Source organism: Cervus elaphus, chromosome 4, assembly GCF_910594005.1.
Source record: "Cervus elaphus chromosome 4, mCerEla1.1, whole genome shotgun sequence".
Classification (NCBI taxonomy): Eukaryota; Metazoa; Chordata; class Mammalia; order Artiodactyla; family Cervidae; genus Cervus; species Cervus elaphus.
Genome location: NC_057818.1, coordinates 53,671,046 through 53,690,821, shown reverse-complemented (window position 1 = coordinate 53,690,821; position 19,776 = coordinate 53,671,046). Strand labels below are relative to the sequence as shown.

Here is a 19,776-nt window from a genome sequence, read left to right as displayed (position 1 = left end):
CTATAGAGATCTAGCGGATGAGGTATGAGCGTTCTGCATTACAAGAGACAGAAACCTAATTTCATCCAGCAGAAACAATAAGAAGCAATTGCCAGGTCGTGGAACTGAGTAGTCCAGGAGGGTTCTAGCTGGATTGTGGTGATTGGGTTTCTCCCTTTGGGGATTTCTCAATTTTTTACCTGTAATCTTGAGCAAATTTTGAACTTTAACCTTTTATTGATGTGTTGATACGTTACATTCAGAAAAGTACACTCATCATAAATGTACAAAAACAAATGGATCCAATCCATGCAGCCATCTCCCAGGTGATAACATAGAACATCCCCAGCCCCCAGAAAGCCCCCTTGAGTCCCTTCCTAGTCATTGCTCCCCTCTCCCCTCAGTAATCGCTACTCTACTTCTCACACCATAGAACAGTACCCATTTTTGAACTTTAAATCGGAGGTCAGCAAACTTTCCAGAAAGGGCCAGTTAGTAAATATTTTAGACTTTAGAAGCCACTCAGTCTCTGTCCCAAGTAACTCTGACCTTGTCTGTGTGAAAGCGACCACAGACAACGCGTGCATGAATGAGCTTGGCAGTGTTCAAATAAAGCTATTTATGGATACCGAAACTTGAGTTTCACAACGTTTTTGCTGTGTCATGAGATACTGTTGTTTTAGTCTCATTGTATTTAGAAGTGTGAAAACCATCCTAGCTCACGGGCCATACAAAGATGGGCAGTAGATATGATTTGGTCCACAGTGGTACTGATAGTTTGCCCACTTTTGCTTTAAATCATGGAGTATGAACTCTTTTTGGATCTGGCTTCTCCCCTGGAGCCGGGTTCTTAACCTCGCAAGGCCTCAGTCTCCTGGTGTATAAAATAGAAGTTAATAATAGCACCTTCCCCCTAGGGGTGCTGTGAAAATGACTTAAATACCCACGGAAAGTTTAGGACAGGGCCTGACACATAAAAAGCCTTCTAGAAATGTTAGCTGATTATTTTTACACTTGAGAACACACACCGTGGCTACAGGCATTCTGCCAGGCCACATGACAACAAAGCCAGAGGAAGTCTTTCTCTCATGGTGTTCCTGTCTCCAGAGGAATCAGATTGGCTCAGCTTGGATCCTGTGCCCAGTCTCTATGGCCCAGGGCAGCAGTCCCTAACCTTTTTGGGACTAGGAGACTGATTTTGTGGAAGACAACTTTTCCATGGCCAGGGTAGGGGGATGGTTTGGGGATGATTCAAGTGCATTACATTTACTGTGCATTTTATTATTACATCAGCTCCACCTCAGATCATCAGGCATTAGATCCTGGAGGTTGGGGACCCCTGGCCTAGGGGCTAGGGTCATGTGATTGGCCAGGCCTGGGTCACTGGCTCATCTCTTTGCTTAGGAAGGGGTTAATGTATGATACCTAGGACTGATAGCCCCACCTACACCTCATGGAATGGTGGGGGAGTTCTCTCGGAAGGGAGGAAGGGAGATGAAGTTACCAGCCACCTCAGCCTATTTATGTCAAGGTGAGTGGTACACTGGAGGGCAGGGTCAGCAATGTTTCTGAGAGTTTGAAGACCCCTGTTCCCAGTATCTATTGTTTCAGAACAAAGCTTTTCAAAATTTAATGGTTTAGCAGGACTTCCCTGGTGGTCTAGTAGCTAGGACTTTGTGTTTCCAATGGTGGGGGCCTGGGTTCGATACCTGGTCAGGGAATTAGATACTACATGCTGCAACTAGATCCAGTGTGGCCAAGTAATTAAAAATAAAATACTTTCTTTAAAAAAAAAAGTTCAAAGGAGAGTTAAAAAACTTAATTGCTTAAAACAACAACCATTTTGCTATGACTCATAGTTTGGTGTTAGCCGTTCACACATGATGAAAGTTTGGGTTCCATCTTCTGCTGTTGTGAATAATGCTGTGATAAATATTCATACATATGCATGCATGCTAAGTTGCTTCGGTTATGTTTGACTTTTTGTGACCCTATGAACTGTAGCCCACACAGCTCCTTTGTCCATGGGATTCTCCAGGCAAGAATATTGGAGTTGTTATGCCCTCCTCCAGGGGATCTTCTTGACTCAGGGATTGAACCCATGTCTCTTATATCTCCTGTGTTGGCAGGCGGACTCTTTACCGCTAGCGCCACCTGGGGAGCCCAAACATTCGTATACAAGATGTTATTTGGACATATGTTTTCATTTCTCTTGGGGTAGAATTACTGGGCCATATGGTAATTCTGTTTAACTTTTTGAGAAACCTCTGTGTGTATGCGGTTAACAATTCTGAAATAACTATAGACTCAGAGGAAGTTGCCAACAGAGAATAGAGAGGTCCTCTATACCCTTCATCCAGTTTACCCCGGTGGTAACATCCTATGCAACTATACTACACTAGCAAACTTGGAAACTGGCCCTGGTGAGTCTACAGACCTTATTCAGATTTAACCTGTTTTACATGTCCTCTTGTGTCTATGTGTGTGTATGCAGTTTTATCACATGTATAGATTTTTTTCAGGAGGATTCCGGAAAAGGTTATAAATTCCCTTTTGTTTCTACAGTATTTCCAAATTATACCTGCTGTTTATATACAAGTATGTTTGCTCTCTGGTCTTTGGCTAGTTAACAAGCCCTAATAAGCACAATGAGTTCTGTCATCTGGGCTGAACGTACTTCAGGTATGGGATGATATTCTAAAGAAGTCTTTAAAGTAGTGATAGGATATCCTGCTTGATAACATCTAGTTTCAGTTTTGAAGTAGTGTATTAGTCAGAGAAAACCCCAGACAAACAGAGCCAGTGGGGTTTATATATTATAAGGAATTGGTTCCCTCAATTGTGGAAACTGATAAGTCCCAAGATCTGCTGGGTCAATCAGCAAGCTGGAGAACTAGGAGAGGCAGAGATGCAGTTTCCAGTCTGAGTTATTCACATGAAGTGCTTAGAATGGTACTTTGACTGTAGTAAGTGGTCATTAATTGTTAGCTGCCCTTATTTTTCCCTCATTTCTTCCTTTTTAGGCCAACATCTTCTCCTGTCCCCTTCTCTTATCTCCAGCCACTTGAATCGCGGTACTTGCCCTTCCCTGTGACATTTCATGCCTCTGAGCTTCAGCACATGCTGTTCCTTCCCTGCTGGTATACCCTTTTGAATTTGTCCACCCAGACAACTCCCATTTGATAGGCAGAGTCCAGCAATCATATCCCGACTCCAGACCCCTACGTTTTTGATCAAACTCTCCTTTCCTGGGATCAAAGTCTGCTTTCCTGTCCTCCAGCTTTTTGACCCTTCCCTACTGTCCAAGTTCTGGGGAAGTAAGTGGTCCAGCTCCATCAAAGCATCCCTTTCCCTGGGTCTTGGAGCTCTGTCGCCCTCTTGTGCCCAGCCTCAGACCTGCGTGGAAAAATATGCATAGAAAGTTCTGGGAGAATAGTGCAGGTGATGGGAAAGATTGAAGGCCGAAGGAGAAGGGGACGACAGAGGATGAGATGGTTGGATGGCATCACCGACTCACTGGACATGAGTTTGGGTAAGCTCCGGGAGTTGGTGATGGACAGGGAGGCCTGGCATGCTGCAGTCCATGGGGTCTCAAAGAGTCGGACACGTCTGAGCGAATGAACTGAACTGAACTGAGTGCAGGTGATTCTCCACAGTGCACCTAAGGGTCACTCTCAGCCTTTCTCCTCCAGCTCTGGGTACTGTGAGACTCCCTGTGTGGACTCCACGCCCTGTGTGGACTCCATGCATGAGAGTCCATTGGTTGGGCTCTTCCCGTTACAAGCACTGACAGGAAATCTGAAGGTCAGTAGTGGGGGAAGAGGTTGGAGTATTTATTTCCCAGGCCTCTCTCTGCATCCTTGCAGTTTTGCCAGTGGATGTGTTCTCTATCTAGAGCTACAGCTCCTCTTGTGGCTCAGACGGTAAAGAACCTGCCTGCAGTGTGGGAGATCTGGATTCGGCCCCTGAATCAGGAAGATCCCCTGGAGAAGAGAATGGCAATCCCTTGGACAGAGGAGTCTGGCAGGTTACAGTCCATTAGGTCGCAAAGAGTAGGCACTACTGAAGCGATTCAGCACACGAGCTCTTTGAATGGCTACCTGTTTCCTGCCAGAATCCTAACTGAATCACGTTACAAACTTAGGGTGAGTCCATGAGAGAAGGGGACCCTCGCCCACCAGGGCACCTCAGAGTTTCTCTTTAGAAGGACCTTGGGATGGCCAAGGAGCTGACGGGAGGACTTGTCTGAAAGCTGGTAAACTTTACATGGGGTTATTTGTGGAGAGGGGCTAAATTCTTCATGACACTTCCATTGGTATGTCTCTCTGCCTGTCCCCTTGAGGGAGGGTAGAAGCAAAAAGCTTTTATTCCTGTGTGCATTTCAGGTCACTTGGGTACTTGGTTAACTCTTACTTTCTATTTGCCTCCAGAGCCCTGAGAGGAAAGGGGTACTATGGTTCAGAGAGGTGAAGTCACCTGTTCAAGGCCACACAGTGAATGATTATAATAGCTACCTTAAACAAAGCAGAACAGAACTGTTTCATTTCATTTCCATGAAGTTCGAGAACAGGCAACACTCATTTCCAGTAAAAAAAAAAAAAAGAAAAAAAGGCATGGAGTGTCTCTGGGGGTAAAGTAGAGAGTGAGTGCCCTGGAAAGGAGCAAAAAACCCAAACAAAACAGTGGTCGCTGGTGATGGAAATGTTTATGTTTTAATTTGGGTGCTTAGTCACATGGGTGTATCTGTTTGTCACAACTTATTGGGCTGCTCCCTTAAGATCCCGGCATTTTTATTCTCAAAATAAATAAACAGGGATTTTCCTGGTGGTCCAGTTGTTAAAAATCAGCCTTCCAATGCAGGGGAAGCAGATTCCATGCCTGGTCAGGGAACTAGGATCCTACATGCCATGGGGCAACTAAGTCAGCACACCTCAACTAGAGAAGCCCTCACGCCACAATGAAGACCCAGAGTAGCCAAAATAATAATTATAATTGTGTGTGTGTGAGAGTGTGCACGTGCGTGCGCGCTCAGTCATGTCTGATTCTACGACCCCATGGGCTGTAGCCTGCCAGCCTTCCCTGTCCACGGAATTTTCCAGGCAAGAATACTGGAGTGGGTTACCATTTCCTTCTCCAGGGGATCTTCCCCACCTAGGGATTGAACCCTTGTCTCTTGCATCTCTGGCATTGGCAGATGGGTTCTTTACCAGCTGAGCCACTGAGGAAGCCCCAATAATTATTATACTAAAAGAATAGTAAATAAACAAAAAAGAATTTGCAAGCCCGATAGCTGTCACTTTTTTTCCTCCACAGTGTGCCAGGTCTTAGTTGCCAAGTATGGGATCTAGCTCCTTGACCAGAGATCAAACCCAGGCTCCCTGCATTGGCAGCTCAGAGTCTTAGCCACTGAACCACCAAGGAAGTCCTAGCTGTCACTTTTTCCTAAAAAAATAAAATTTATTTTTTATTAGTTGTCACTTTTGAGTGTTACATCCCAGGTCTGTCCAAAGTGCTTTGCCTAAGAATGGATCAGTTTATGAAGGAGATGATGATAACATATAAATCAGCAGATATTTTTGCAGCACTTAATATTTATGTATTTACTCCTTGAAAACAACGTGTACTGCACATGTACTATGTAGTAAAGTAACCAAACAGAAAAATGACACTCCTCCTAGTGGGAAAGCAGATAATTAGAAAAACAACAACAAAAGAAGTGGAATACACAGACTGTTGGGACACTTTCTATGGGGAAAAGCAAATAAAGCAGGGAGAAAGGAAGTCTTGGGTGGGGATGTCATGTTTTACAGAATTTATAGTATGACATCCTCGTGATAAAAGGACTATGAGAGACCACACGATCAGAAGAGGAAACAGAGGCACCCAAAGGTCACCACCCTAAGTCTGGGCAAGAGACAGGGCTGGAGCTGGAAACCCCAAGAGAGATTCCTTCCAGGGGTGGCCCTGACCATGGGCATGGGGAACTAACAGACCCCTCATTCTCTCCCTTGGGGAAGTGGGAGTGCAGTGACCACAAAGTTAATGACTTGGGTCTGGGGTCTCCCTAAAGCCCCGTCCCCCACCTCCCCAAAGCTTAAGGCTTTATCTAGTAGGAGTGCGGGGTTGGAGAGAGGTAAGCAAAGGAATTTATGAGATGGAGGCTCCCAGGCTGGGGACGTTGAAGGACTCGGGGGTGTTTCACCAGCAGGTGAGGTTTCTCCAGAGCTGGAAGGCTTTAGTGGGGTGAAGGGGTTAAGGGGGAGCGATAATGGAGGAGTTAACGGGGGCGGGCCCGGTCGGGGCGGGGCGGGGCCTCGGCTGGTGGCTCTGGCCCGGGGCCGGGAGGAGTCGCCGCCGGGTCCCTGCGCCGCCGCGGAGCCCGGATCCCCCAGCCGCAGGGAGAGGCGCCGCCCGCCCCGTCCAGCTGCCCCGCTCAGGTAGGCGCCGGTTCCTCCCCGGTCCGCGCAGGTCCGGCGGCCGCCGGCGGCCGCTCGTCCCCGTGTTCGTCCGCTGCCTCAGTCTCCCGCGTGGCCTCGGTCCCCGCCCCTCTCTGGGGCTGGCTCTCCCTGCGTCTCCGCGGCTGACTTTGTCTCTGGGTCTGTCTCCATCTCTCCGTCGGTCTCTGATGTCTCTCTGGATCTGCGGTCCCTCTCCCTCTGCTCGTGTCTCCCCTTCGCCATCTCGATGTCTCTGTGTCGGTATCTTTTATCTCTGCCTCTCCGTCTCTCTCTCACTCCGTTTGCCTGTATCCCTGGGTCTTGATGAACTCTCAGTCTATACGGATCTCTCTGCCTCCGTCTCCCCGTTTCTGGGCATCTCTTTGCCTTTTTTCTTCCTGTCTCTCTCTCTCTCCATCTCTCCGTATGCCTCTGTCTCTGTCTCCACGTATCTTAGACCCGGTTCTGGCAACTTCACTCCGTCGTCATCCTTCTCCAACTTTCCCCTGGGCTGAGGATCTTCTTGGGAGTCGGGTAGGGGGCAGTAGGATTACCACCTGGGGCAGGTGGACTTTGAGGACCCCTGTGACCTGGGCTCCCCCTTAACAGAGTCACCCTACTGCTCTGGAGGTCGCCCCCACCCCACCCTCCAATTTCAGGAATTCCTGGCTGGGGGAGGGGGTGAACTTCCTCCCCAACTTCCTCCAGTCCAGGATTTGGCTGGGTCACCCATTAACTCCTTCCTGCCGTGGCTTCATCCCCCCCCCCCCCCCCCCCCCCCCCCGCTTCAACCACCCTGAAGGACAGCTCTGGAATTTCTGTGAGATGCTGGTTGTGGAATGAATGTCATATATACTCAGGTGGGATGAGGTCTGGGGGATTTTCTGGAGGGCAGAGATAAAGATGATGGGGGCCACACCCCTCCTCACCCCCAACCAGGGCCTCCACCAGCCACACTTCTCTTGAACTCACCAGTGTGTCCCTGTGTGCTCAGTTGTGTCCGACTCTTTGCGACCCCGTTGACTGTAGCCCGCCAGGCTCCACTGTTCATGGGATTTTCCAGGCAAGAATACTAGAGTGGGTTGCCATTTTCTTCTCCAGGAGATCCTCCCCTCCAGGGATCAAACCCACATCTCCTGCTTCTCCTGCACTGCAGGCAGAATCTTTACCGCTAAACCACTGGGGAAGAATTCACCAAGGGCCCCCCAACTCTGTCTCTGTGGATGAGCTTAACTTCAGGTTTGGGGTGAGGATGGGGAGGTTGTCCTCTCTGGGCGGGGCTTCAGTAGGAGAAAATGAGAGAGACTGATAGTTTTTTTGGGGGGGAGGGAGCTCCAAAACTCTGGCAATCACAGCATCAAGAAGTTTTGAATGTGAACTCTTTTTTTTAAATTAATTTTTTAATTAGAGTATCGTCAGTTTTGAATGTGAAGTCTTTGCATGAAAGGACCCAAGTATGTGAGAATGATCCGAAAGGAAGATTGGGAGAGCTCAAACCTTCAAGTTAAAGGTCTTGGGGTATTTGAATCTTTCAGTCCAAAAAGATGGGCTTTGGAATATTGGCAGTTTTCAGTGGTCACAATCAAGAGCTCAAAAGTGCTGTCAGAGCCAGCTAGACCAAACCCCCCATTTCAGAGATGGGGAAACGGAGGCCCAAGTGTAGAGGTCCCCAAGGTGAATCAGTTTCAGGCTGGGTTGGGACTCTGGTTCCACTGAAGCCCAAATCCAAAGAAGTGGCTTCTTTTGCTGCCACTACCTCAGATTAATGTGGGGAAGGAGGTCTTCACAGGGAAGAGGGAAGAATGCCAAGGTAAGTGTGAATGGCTGGAACCCAGGAGGGAGCGTTTTTTTAGACGCAGAGGAGAGAAAATATTTCTAAAGCCACGGTGGTGGAGAGGGGGAGGGGATAAGAGTTGGTTGGAGTAGAAGGGGTGGAATTTCAGAGAAGGAAGGAAGAGAAGAGGGGAAGTGGGGAGGGGGGCAGAGATTCACTCCCGCCTGACTCTGTCTCCTGACCCTCCCCATGAAGCCCACTGCTCCTGCAGGACAGGGCCTATAATTTGGTTTGTGTCTAGACAAATAATAACTCAGCCTCAGCCAGTATGTGATCCAGTGGGGTGGGATGAGACAAAGTTTCTGGGCCAGGTACAGAGAGGCAGCCTGGGCTCTTAGTGTCCCCACCAGGGAGAAAGAATTTAGGGGCCAGGTAAATGTGACTACCCACCCCCCGCCAACATTGAATTCTTAGTATTTTACAATTCTGCACAATTTTAGAACTTCAGGCTGCTGGAATGTAAAAAAAAAAAAGAAAAAAACACAAAACCAGAAGAGATAAAGGGAGAAAAAGGAAATGGGGTTCACCATATCTGTAAAAAAGAAAGGGGAAATACAGATTCGTGTTTGGTGGGCAAAGATAATGATCACTGAGAGTTTAATAATAGATTATGAAAGTTGTACAATTTTTTTTTTAAAAAAGCATAGAGCGTTCTAACAATAGAACTTGAGAATCCTGGAATGTGAATTTCCTGGGATATTGGAAACCTAGAAGGGTAAGGGTGTGGAAGCCGCCATAATAATAATAATAGAATGGAAGGAAGGTAAAGCTCTAAAAGGTTATAATAGAACAGTAAACCATGGCCTGGACTAACAATAGAACCTGAGGATCTGAGAGCCTTGGGAATCTAGAACATCCGAGGAGTAGAGTCAAGGACCCTTCCTGGTGTCCCTTCTGGGTGGTGTGGGGGACATGTGTGGGGGGATGGGTATCCCTTTGATAGAAATGGGGAAACTGAGGCCAGCAGAGTGGTCACGGTGGCCTGACTGTCCCCGGTTTCCGCCAGCCAGCCGCCAAGGCGCCAGGTGGGGAGCGAGGCTCTGTGATCATATTTCGTTCCCCTAATGAGCAGACCAACCGGAGCTGACTGGTCCCCACGGGGCTGACAGGGGAGCAGGAGCCTTCAGAGGAGGGAAGTGGGGAGTGAGAGAGGTGACCTGGAGGCTTCTAGGACAAGGCTGGTGAGTGACGGGGGGTGTGGGGGCTATATTACCTCTCCCTCTTGCCCTTTCAAGCCCCCAGCCCCAAGCCTTCAGCCTTGCTGGACTGAGAAGCTGGCTTGAGCAGCTGAGACTGTGCAAAGTAGGGTCAGGGGTCTGACAGTCCTTTCTGTCACCCCACTATCGCTCCACATTCCCAACTTATCTCTCTTCCCTGGCCCTCTGAGAGGGACCAGCAGGGACTAGGAGGTTGGGGGGTGTGGGCTTGGGGGAGAGACTGCTGGGCAAGGGAGTCAGATGATGGAGGGGCATGGAAGACCCCCGAGGTCACTTGCCTTCTGGTGGTGAGAGAGCCTGTGGGTTTTTCAGCAGAGTCTCGAAGAGGGCTGAGAACCTCAGAACGACTTGAGAAAAAATTACAAGGGTGCAGGGAGGGAAGAGAGAAAACATTCTTTTTCGTTAAGAACAACTGATCTAAAAAAAAAAAAAAAAAAAGAACGACTGATCTAGGCAGCCTTGACATGTCATGTGACTTAGACAGCTAACTGCCTTGTTGGTATCTTTGTGTGGGGGGGTTGATGTTGGGCAGATCTCAGGTGGGGGAGACGAGAGGGCTGAATGCCCCTCCCCCCACGCCTAGCATCCCCCAAGAAGCAGGTGGGTTGAAGAAGAGGGAGAGGAGGAGGGAGGGGCGAGTGTCCTACTGGTTGCCCCTGGAGGAAATTAGCAATGGGAAGTGCATTTCCTTTGTCTGCAGGAAATCAGTCTCCGGCCTGTGTACCCACCCCAGCCTCAGAAGAACTGGGGGGTTCTTGAGAGGGTGGGACAAAGGGAATTTCTCCACTCTAAGCGCCTCCTCTCATTATGAACTGGTTCATTTCTCATGTCAGCTCCGCAGTGCCTGTGGAATAGTAATAATTGTTCAAACACTGCTCAATTTATAGATGATATCACCTCTACCAAGGATTTTGTTTCTTTCTTTAAAGTTAATTTTATTTTTCAAATTGAAGTATAGTTAGTTGATTTTGGTGCTGTTAGATAGCATCACTGACTCAATGGACATGAATGTGAGCAAACTCCAGGAGATGGTAGAGGACAGACAGAGGAGCCTGGCGTGCTGCAGTCCATGGGGTTACAAAGGGCTGGACATGACTTAGCAACTGAATAACAACAGTAGTTGATTGACAATGTTGTGCCCATCTCTGCTATATGGCAAAGTGACTCAGTTATACACATTCTTGTTTTTAAATATTCTTTCCATTATAGTTTGTCACGGATGTGGAGTTAAGAAAATATTCACACACAAAATTATTCATAACCAAAAGTTGAGAGTTAAGTTACATTTTACTGGGTGAGGATTTTTAGGACTTCAAGCCTGGGAGTCAGCATCTCAAGTCACCCTGAGAAAACATGCTCCAAGGAGCCAGGTTATATAGATGTTTTGCAACAAAGGGCAGGTAGTCTGAACATCAGAAGATTATTGTCAGTTAAAGAAAACCAGATATCCCAAGTTGAGGAATTGAGCGCTTTTCTATGTATTATGGGAAGATGTAAGAGTCTGGGCTCAGTGAAATCATTCCTTTGATTTGCACCTCAGCTATCTGGGGTCAGTATCCTGTGTTTTCACATCCTGAGCTTCCTAGGGGTAGGGGGAACTCACCATGGGGAGTGGTTGCAGTCTGGTGGCTGCTAGATGGCAGGTATTCTTTCCTTCCTGAGTTCCCTCAAGGCTCACCAGCTCACCATCCATTGTGGCCGCAGTTGCTGGTGACTGTGACATTCTTGTTTATTGATACAGCAGGAACTATTTCATTTCTCACAGGATATTGAATATAGTTCCCTGTGAATAAGTTGGGAGATGTTTTATCCTCTTCAATTTTCTGTAAGAGTTTGTATTGAATTGATATTTTCTTCTGTGTGTTTTTTTTGGGGGGGCCATGCCATGCAGCATGCAGGATCCTAGTTCTGCAGACCAGGGATCAAGCCCACACCCCCTGCAGTGGAAGCAAGGAGCCTTAACCACTGGACCTCCAGGAAGTCCCAAAGATTTTTGTATCTGTGACGTGACTGGTATAAAAGTTGTGCCCCACCTCCCCTTCATGCAGAAGGGGAAACTGAGGCTCCTGAAGGAGAAGTAATTCCCTTGGTGTTACAGGCTGAAGGAGAGACCCAGGGCAGAGAGAGAGAGGTGTTTTGAGTGATTTGTTCCAGGCTGAAGGAGGGGTGGTTCAGTTCAAAGGGAGGGACCAGATTGCACTGTTCCAGTCAGCAGCAAGCCCCCTCCCTCCCATCTCCACAGGATCCAGGAGTGTCTGTGAGTCTGAGGTGCGGGCCGCCCTTCTGTCATGGAGGACCCCACAGCGGGTAGGATTTACTAAGCCGGGACTCAGCCCTGACCTTTCAAAGTCAATTATGCAGCAGAGAGAGCCTGCCCTTTTCACTTTTTCCTTCCTCATCTCTTTATCTCTGGGACCCTGCAGGGACTCGCTGGAGCTTGAAGTGGGGGGTGGTGCTGCCTCAAGGGGAGGGGGAGCCTGTGTGGGAGCAGGGGCTGACCAAATGCCTGTTCCCTGAGTCCAAAGGCATTTATTGAGTGCCTACTGTATGCTGGGCCTGTCCTGGGTGCTGGCGATAGCTACAGCAGTCAATACCCGGTCCCTGCTCTCCCAGAATGTCCATTCAAGACAGACAGGCAGACACAAACAAGATGCAAGGTGATGTGAAGAGAGTTGTTTAGTCACTCAGTTATGTCTGACTCTTTTACGACCCCACGGACTGTAGCCCGCCAGGCTCCTCTGTCCATGGGTTTTCCCCTAGGCAAGAATACTGGAATGGGTTGCTATTTCCTTTCCCAGGGGATCTTCCCAACCCCGGGATGGAACCCATGTGTCCTATGTTGGCAGGCATACTTTTTTTTTTTAACCATTGAGCCACCAAGGAAGCCCTGGGACTATGGATAAGCATATTTTCATTTTGCATTTGTGCATTTTCTAAATTTCCTTCAATAATGACAGATTTCCCTCACTTCTTGAACTTCCAAGTACCCAATCTATTCAATCTATCCCTTTAACATCAACTTCATAGCCATTGCCTCTGTCCTGACTCAGTCCTCTTTCTTGCCTTGACTTTTACAACAACCTTCTCCAGCTGTGAGTAAACTAACAAGAAGCACCTCACAGATGTGTGTACCTCTCTCCCACCAGCCATCTATGATGGCAGAAATCATGTCTTATTTATATTTATCTCCAGTGTCCAGTCCCGTGCAGGGCCTAGAGGAGGCACTCAGATGTTGGAGAAACTGAAGTTCTCCTCAAATAGGATGTAACCTCCTGGAAAAGAAGAGCCCTATCTTGAGATTCTGTGATTCCTGTAATTCCTCCACACAATGGGTGGGTGTGGGTGGGCAGGACTGTGGGTAGAGAGGGCCTCCCTGAGGAAGTGATGGAGGTATGGGAGCTAGTCCTAAGTAGATCAGAAGGAAGGACAGAGGTGGTGAGACTGGAAAGAAGGTCCAGCCTTGAGCCTGCTGAGGTGGGGGAGGGAGAGGTGGGCACGAAAGTCAGCTAGGCTGCGAAGGCTGGTCAGGCAGCGCCTTGTCACCTGGGGGGACGACTTGAGATTTTGTCCCAAGTCCATGGGGAAGTTATTGGAGGATTTCAAGCAGAGAAAGATTAATAACAAGAGCTGATGGACATGTTAGAGAGACCTGTCTGGCTGCCACGTGGGGAGTGAGTGGAGGGAAGCCAGAGTGGCATGCAGGAAAGCCTTGGGGAGGCTCAACTGCAAGGTCCAAACCAGCGGTCATGGTGGAGCAGAGTGGGCAGCGGCCGGGGTTTTAGAGACATGCATGGGTTCAGAATTTAGTGTGGAGGTTAGGGAGAGCCCAGAGGACTCTCCCATGGGAAGATGCTGCTCAGGCACCTGGGAGGTTCCTGTGGGCCTGCTGGATGCCTTGGGGCTCATCCCTTCCCCTCTTTGGCCCCTCGGTTTCCTCATCTGTCCTACTGACTCAACCAGTGGTTTTCAAAATGTGTCCTGGGGACCCTTCAGAGGTGGACTTCCTCCCGCCACCTCCTTTTATCTAGAGCACTGAGTAACTTCCCCTTTTCACTGTCTTAGATGAGATTTCCTGTTGAGATATGTTGTTTTCTTTTAAGTGGTTCCACTGCCTACAAACTGATGCCAACCGCTGGATGGAATGGCCTCTAAAGGTGCCTCTACTTCAGGACTTCACTCCCCTCCTCTCGGGGGCTGACAGTGGTCCCGGGCTTGGTCCAACACTGTCTTTTGCTCTGTGCCTAAAGATCTCCCCGGGACCAGGGGGTGACATGCCCAAGACTCTCACTCGGGGAAGTCAGAGAGAAGCGGGAAGAGATAATGAAGGGGGTGGTCTCTGAGGGAGGGGACTCCTGGCACTGCCCCCAGGGCTCCCCCTTGGTCGGTTGAGTTCTCATAACTTCCCTGCCCCAGCCCCCTGCAGCTATGCTTCCATGGGCTGTCAGCCCAGGGCCTCTCTCTGTCCAATTATTCTTGGGTGAAAACTGACGTTCAGGCTGGAGAAAGGAGGTCAGAGCCAAGATTTTCCCCCTCTCCCGTTATCAGGACCTTGGACAGGTCTCTGAACTGCTGTGTGCCTCAGTTTGTCAAATAAATTCACATCCACAAAGTGCTAAAGACAAGGTCTGCTATGTAATAGGACTCAAAAAAACTTTAGTTATTATTATCACCACCATCATCATCATTGTCAAGAATTTGGAGCCCTGGGTTAGGAGTAGGAAGCTGGTTCCATCACTGCCTTGCTGTACATCCCTTGAGGGGACCCATCCCTCTGGGTCCTGTCTCTATGTCTATAATATGATAGGTGAAACTAGTTCAGCATTTCCCAAAGCATGATATGAGACTTGTGCCAGTTTTAAGTGGTTTCTGGAAGAAAGTTTAAAAAAAAAAAACTATTAGGGAAAAACTATAACTGACATCTCAAATCTGTGTTTTCAGTGATCTGTTGCTTAGATTAAGCATCATTAAGGTGCCTACCCTCTGGAGCTCACCAGAGTCAATGACAAAAGGGCGTGGGGAGCAGAGGGAAGTCCCTGACACCTCTCACGGCAGTCCTCTTTCCCCACAGGTACCGCAGAGTCAGCTCTGAACTGTGAAGCAGGGCCACCTCATCTCAACTGCTCAGCCCCCACCAGGACCAAGCTGGAGCCCCTCCCATGTCCCCGTTAAACTTCCTGTATTGGTAACCCTGTGCTGACAGAGCCGTTACTCACCACCTTCCTGTTTCTTTAAAACCCTTCCACATTCCCCAGACTAAGTCCTCCCTATCTTTCATCCCTCATAGGACATCCCCTTTTTTTGTAGTCTTCTCCTCTTTGGTTACCTCCCTTATTTCCTTATTTCTTACTGGGTTCCTAGGAGGTGTCAGCACTCCTATCCACCTGGCCTGGTCTTCTCCACTCCCAAACTGTGGGCTGCCCTATCTCAACACTATCCCATACATTTCCTGCGTCTTCTTGGACATTTCACCTCACTGTTACTTCAGCATAGCCATGCTTACTTTCTACATTCTCCACAAATCTCTGTCTCTCACCACTGCCCACTGATGCCTTCATCTCTCCCGTATAAACATTCCCCTTGGTCAATCGTGTGTTACCCCAGTACTCTCCCATTTAAGCTCTGGTTGGGTCTCTAAAACCTCCTTGACAAAGCTCTTTGTTAATCCTGCCACCCCCAAACCTCCCTCCTGTCGTAATTCTATCCCTTCTCCAACTTTTCTCTCTGAAGCCTCTGTCCTTCCCTGCCTAGCCTGGCCCACGATTCGCAGCCCACCTCATCCTCTAACCCCGTGAACTGCCTCCCACCATGTTCCCCTGAGCCTCCAAGGAGGGGGCTCAGGGAGGCCTGATGGCCTCCCGCCCCCCGTGGCCCCACAGCCCCCGTGGGCCAGGGGAAGCACCCCAAAAGACCCAGTGCCAAGGATGGGCAACCGCACCTTGGAGGGCTGCCACGTGGACTCTCGGGTGGACCACCTCTTCCCACCCTCCCTCTACATCTTCGTCATCGGCGTGGGGCTGCCCACCAACTGCCTGGCCCTGTGGGCCGCCTACCGCCAGGTGAGGCAACGCAACGAGCTGGGCGTGTACCTGATGAACCTCAGCATCGCTGACCTGCTGTACATCTGCACGCTGCCGCTGTGGGTGGACTACTTTCTGCACCACGACAACTGGATCCATGGCCCCGGCTCCTGCAAGCTCTTCGGGTTCATCTTTTACACCAACATCTACATCAGCATTGCCTTCCTGTGCTGCATCTCGGTGGACCGGTACCTGGCCGTGGCCCACCCGATGCGGTTCACCCGCCTGCGCCGTGTCAAGACGGCCGTGGCCGTGAGCTCCGTGGTCTGGGCCACGGAGCTGGGCGCCAACTCGGCACCCCTGTTCCATGACGAGCTCTTCCGCGACCGTTATAACCACACCTTCTGCTTCGAGAAGTTCCCCATGGAGGGCTGGGTGGCCTGGATGAACCTCTACCGGGTCTTCGTGGGCTTCCTCTTCCCCTGGGCCCTCATGCTGCTGTCCTACCGCGGCATCCTGCGGGCCGTGCGGGGCAGCGTGTCCACCGAGCGCCAGGAGAAGGTCAAGATCAAGAGGCTGGCCCTCAGCCTCATCGCCATCGTGCTGGTCTGCTTCGCGCCCTACCACGTGCTCCTGCTGTCGCGGAGCGCTGTCTACCTGCGCCGCCCCCGGGACTGTGGCTTCGAGGAGCGAGTCTTCTCGGCGTATCACAGCTCGCTGGCCTTCACCAGCCTCAACTGCGTGGCTGATCCCATCCTCTACTGCCTCGTCAACGAGGGCGCCCGCAGTGACGTGGCCAAGGGCCTTCACCACCTGCTCCGCTTTCTGGCCAGCGACAAGCCCCAGGAGATGGCCAACGCCTCGCTCACGCTGGAGACCCCGCTCACTTCCAAGAGGAACAGCATGGCCAAAGCCATGGCAGCCGGCTGGGGGGCAGCTCTGCCCACCCAAGGGGACCAGGTGCAGCTGAAGATGCTGCCGCCGGCACAGTGAACCTCGAATCCTGCAGAGCCCCCACTCCCCCACTCCCTTCCCTTCTGGCCCAGTGTATGCAAATTGTATGTAAATAAGGCCCTGATACTATTCATAAAATGTAAGAAAATAGGAAAACAGTGAGGCTGATGTGTCACTGATCAGTCATCATCCTCTGCCATGACCCTCTGACAATTCAGTAGAACTGTGCCAAGCCCTGTGCTGGGTGGTGCCTGACCCAGCAGTGACAAATGGCAGCTCTGGCTCTGTCCTCACGGCTCCCCTTCCAATGGAAGAGACAGAGCTATCCCGGGAGGGTGATGCTCCAGAGTGGGTAGGGCTCAGGCAGGGGAGCCCAGGGGCTGGGGGAACCCAAGAGGGTCTCTGGCACAGTCTGGGGGATGGAAATGGCTTCCTAGAGGAGGGGACCAATAGATTAAGTTTCCAGAAGGTAAAGACAAAGAAGTCAGGATTATTTCCAACAAGGGAGTAAAAGTCTGTGATTCAAGGGGAAAGTGGAAGGAGAAATTCATTGAGTATTGAACAATCACTTGTGTCTTTGGGAAGCACCTGGTCATATAGAGTAGAGAGAGAGCAGGACAGAACATTTTAGAGTTTGGAGATAAACAGATTTCTCCAAGTGTGCCTGAGGAGGAGGAGGGAGCATATCAGAATCCAAATAAAAGGCCATTGGTCAACTGTCTGGAGGAGCAGGGAGCAGGATAGGCTTGAGAACGGGGCTCAGGACAAGAGAAGGGTATTCATTTATACTAGAGAGATTTATTTATACCTATGCTGGCCGGTATAAACAAACAGTGACCAAGACAGCCCAGGCCCCGCCATCATGGAGCTCACAGTAAATGAGTAAATAAAGATAAATATTAAATTTGGAATCGAAGGACTTCCTTGGCAGTCCAGTGGTTAAGACTCCGCACTTCCACTCCAAGGAGCACAGGTTCAATCCTTGGTTGGTGAACTAAGATCCCATATGCTGTGTGGTGCAGCCAAAAAAAAAAAATGGAATTGGTAAGGATAATGGAGCAAAATAAAGCCAATTGAGAGGACAGAAAAAGACATGGAGTCTGATCTGGATCAGGAGAGTGGGGAGGGCTCACTGAGAAGGGGGCATTTGAGAAAAGACCTGAAGGAGGTGAGGGTTCAGATGGGAGAGCACTGCAGGCAGAGGGAACAACAGGTGGAAAGCCCTGGAGTAAGAGAGTGCCTGAATTTTGAGGGCCAGCAAGTACACACAGCAGTGTGGTGGGAGCGAAGGTGTGGGAGGACATTAAGAATGGAGATGAGACAGGTAGGGACAGGCGCCGATGTCCCAGAGCATTGTGAATCCATACGAGGACCTTGCCTTTTATTACAAGATAAATGGGAACCACAGAGGGGCTCTTAGCAAAGAACATTTGGGATTGACTTAAATGTTAACAGGAGTCCCAAGCTGTTGAGTAGGGAACAGAATAGGGCAAGTAAAGGCAGAAGCCAGAAGCCCAGGCAGGAGATGCTGACAGCTGGACCAGGGTCAGGGTGGAGCAAGCAAGGATCAGTGTCAGCTTTGGGATTTCTCTTGAAGGAATCCAATGATGGAAGAAATACAAGACCCTGTGAGATTGTGTAACCCTAGTCCCTTGCCCATCCTGGGAAAAGGGTGACCAGAGGACCTGAATTAGAAGGAACTCTGGGAATGATCCCAGGCACTATTCACCAGAGAGGCCAAGTCATTAGCCCAAGGTCACACAGCCGGTGAGTCAGTGCTGAGACCATCCTGGGTTCCCTTTCCCCTCCCTGCCTCTGCCTCTGTTCCCACGCCCCAGAGTGGTCATGGCTGCTGCCCTGGCTAATGGCGTTCCCCTTCCTCCCCTGGCCCTCAGGGGTCAACCAGGAATGGCTGTCCTTCCAGAACCAGACTGGAGAGCAGGAGGAGGAAACACCCAGCTCTGGACAGGCCTTGACCCCTCTGGGTGTATAAGAGGCTCCAGGCTAAGGAGATGTGAAGCCTACACACACACACACACACACACACACACCTCCCCACCCCCACCCCCCTAAGGAGATGTGAAGCCTACACACACACACACACACACACATCCCCACCCCCACCCCACCCCCTACACGGGCATAAATACACCCTTGCCCCGAAAGTTCCCGGAAGTGGTTCCTGAGAGAAAGAAAGAGGAGGGAGGAGGGGAATGAGGGGGAAAAAAAAAGAACTTAATGAGGACAACTTTTTTGCAGGAGGAGGGTTGGGTCACTGAGATGCAGGAAGTTGGGGCTCTGGTGTTGTGGGAGAAAGAAAAGAGGGAGGCCTGGGATCTGGCAGGGGGGTGGGGGGTTGTAATTTTCCCACCCTGTCTCATTGCAGTACAGCTACCAGGATGGACATGTAGGGAGCCAGAACCTTTCTGAACATGGGCCCCTCGGGGAATCAGATGAAAGCCTGAACACTACCCCTCCACCAAATGCTCATTCCCATTCATTCAATAAGTATTGAGCACCTACAGTACGCCAGAAATTGTTCTAGGAGCTGAGGAAACAGTAGTGAATTATACACCAAAAAATCATGTACAAATTTAGAAGTTTCCTAAATGCATCAAGTGGAACCTCAGCCCCACTCCTAAGTAGGTTCTTGGACCCCAGGGTAACACCTTCAGGGATCAGGAGAAGACTCTAGACTGGGACTGAAGAAACCCAGGGGGTTTCTCTCCTGATTACCCATGGAACTCTGGATAAATCCTTGTCAATTCTCTGGCCTCAGTTGGTCAGTCTGTAACATGGGGGAGCAGTTGGTTCCGAGGGAGTGAGTGATGGATCTGTAATAGGTCCCAAGCTCCTTCACACCTTCAGTCCAACAGGGATCCTGGAGAGGAGTTGTTTTTATGGAGTCTTGGCATTCTTAGTAATTTAGAACATCAGGGTTCATACATGTCAGTATCACCATTATCATAGATGGAGAAATGGGAGTCCATCAGGGCCAGGGAAGTGACAAAAGACACACAGGGAGTCCGAGAGGTTGCCGAGGAAAGCCCTGGGTCCCCCGACTCTGACCTGACGTTTGTTTCCTTCTGTACACAGCTCTGCTCCGTGGACTTTCCCTCGCCCTCTGCCTCTTCGAGAATCTCTCAATTACCCATTAGCACTCCACCACCAGGCATTTCTCTCGGAAGACCTTGTTTACACGATTTTGCTCCCCGCTGGGTAAGGGATGACAGTCTGGGACATGTTCTTTAAACTCCTTCCTGAGCCAGCTCCCTAGGGACCCTCCTCCCCAGCGGAGGAAGTGGGCCTGCTTGAGAAAGGGTAAGTTTATTAGCCAA

The 19,776-nt window shown here is 49.9% G+C and overlaps 1 protein-coding gene across 4 annotated transcripts; it reads left to right on the top strand.

Moving 5' to 3' along the window:
- The first annotated feature begins 6,294 nt into the window (after positions 1-6,294).
- Positions 6,295-16,596, top strand: GPR4 (G protein-coupled receptor 4). 4 transcript variants are annotated; one of them, XM_043899508.1, is made up of 3 exons: positions 6,327-6,416; positions 11,710-11,774; positions 14,536-16,596. In XM_043899508.1, exon 3 carries the CDS (start codon positions 15,389-15,391, stop codon positions 16,475-16,477), a length of 1,089 nt encoding a protein of 362 aa, XP_043755443.1. In that variant the 5' UTR covers positions 6,327-6,416; positions 11,710-11,774; positions 14,536-15,388; the 3' UTR covers positions 16,478-16,596. The 4 variants fall into 4 exon arrangements, with proteins under 4 accessions (XP_043755442.1, XP_043755443.1, XP_043755445.1 ...); XM_043899507.1 differs by lacking the exon at positions 11,710-11,774 and having other exon boundaries at positions 6,295-6,416; XM_043899510.1 differs by lacking the exons at positions 6,327-6,416; positions 11,710-11,774 and adding an exon at positions 9,413-9,431.
- Positions 16,597-19,776: the final 3,180 nt, after the last annotated feature.

Coding starts and splice junctions, on each gene's coding strand:
- GPR4 (XM_043899507.1), top strand. CDS start 15,389: ATGGGCAACCGCACCTTGGAGGGCTGCCACGTGGACTCTCGGGTGGAC.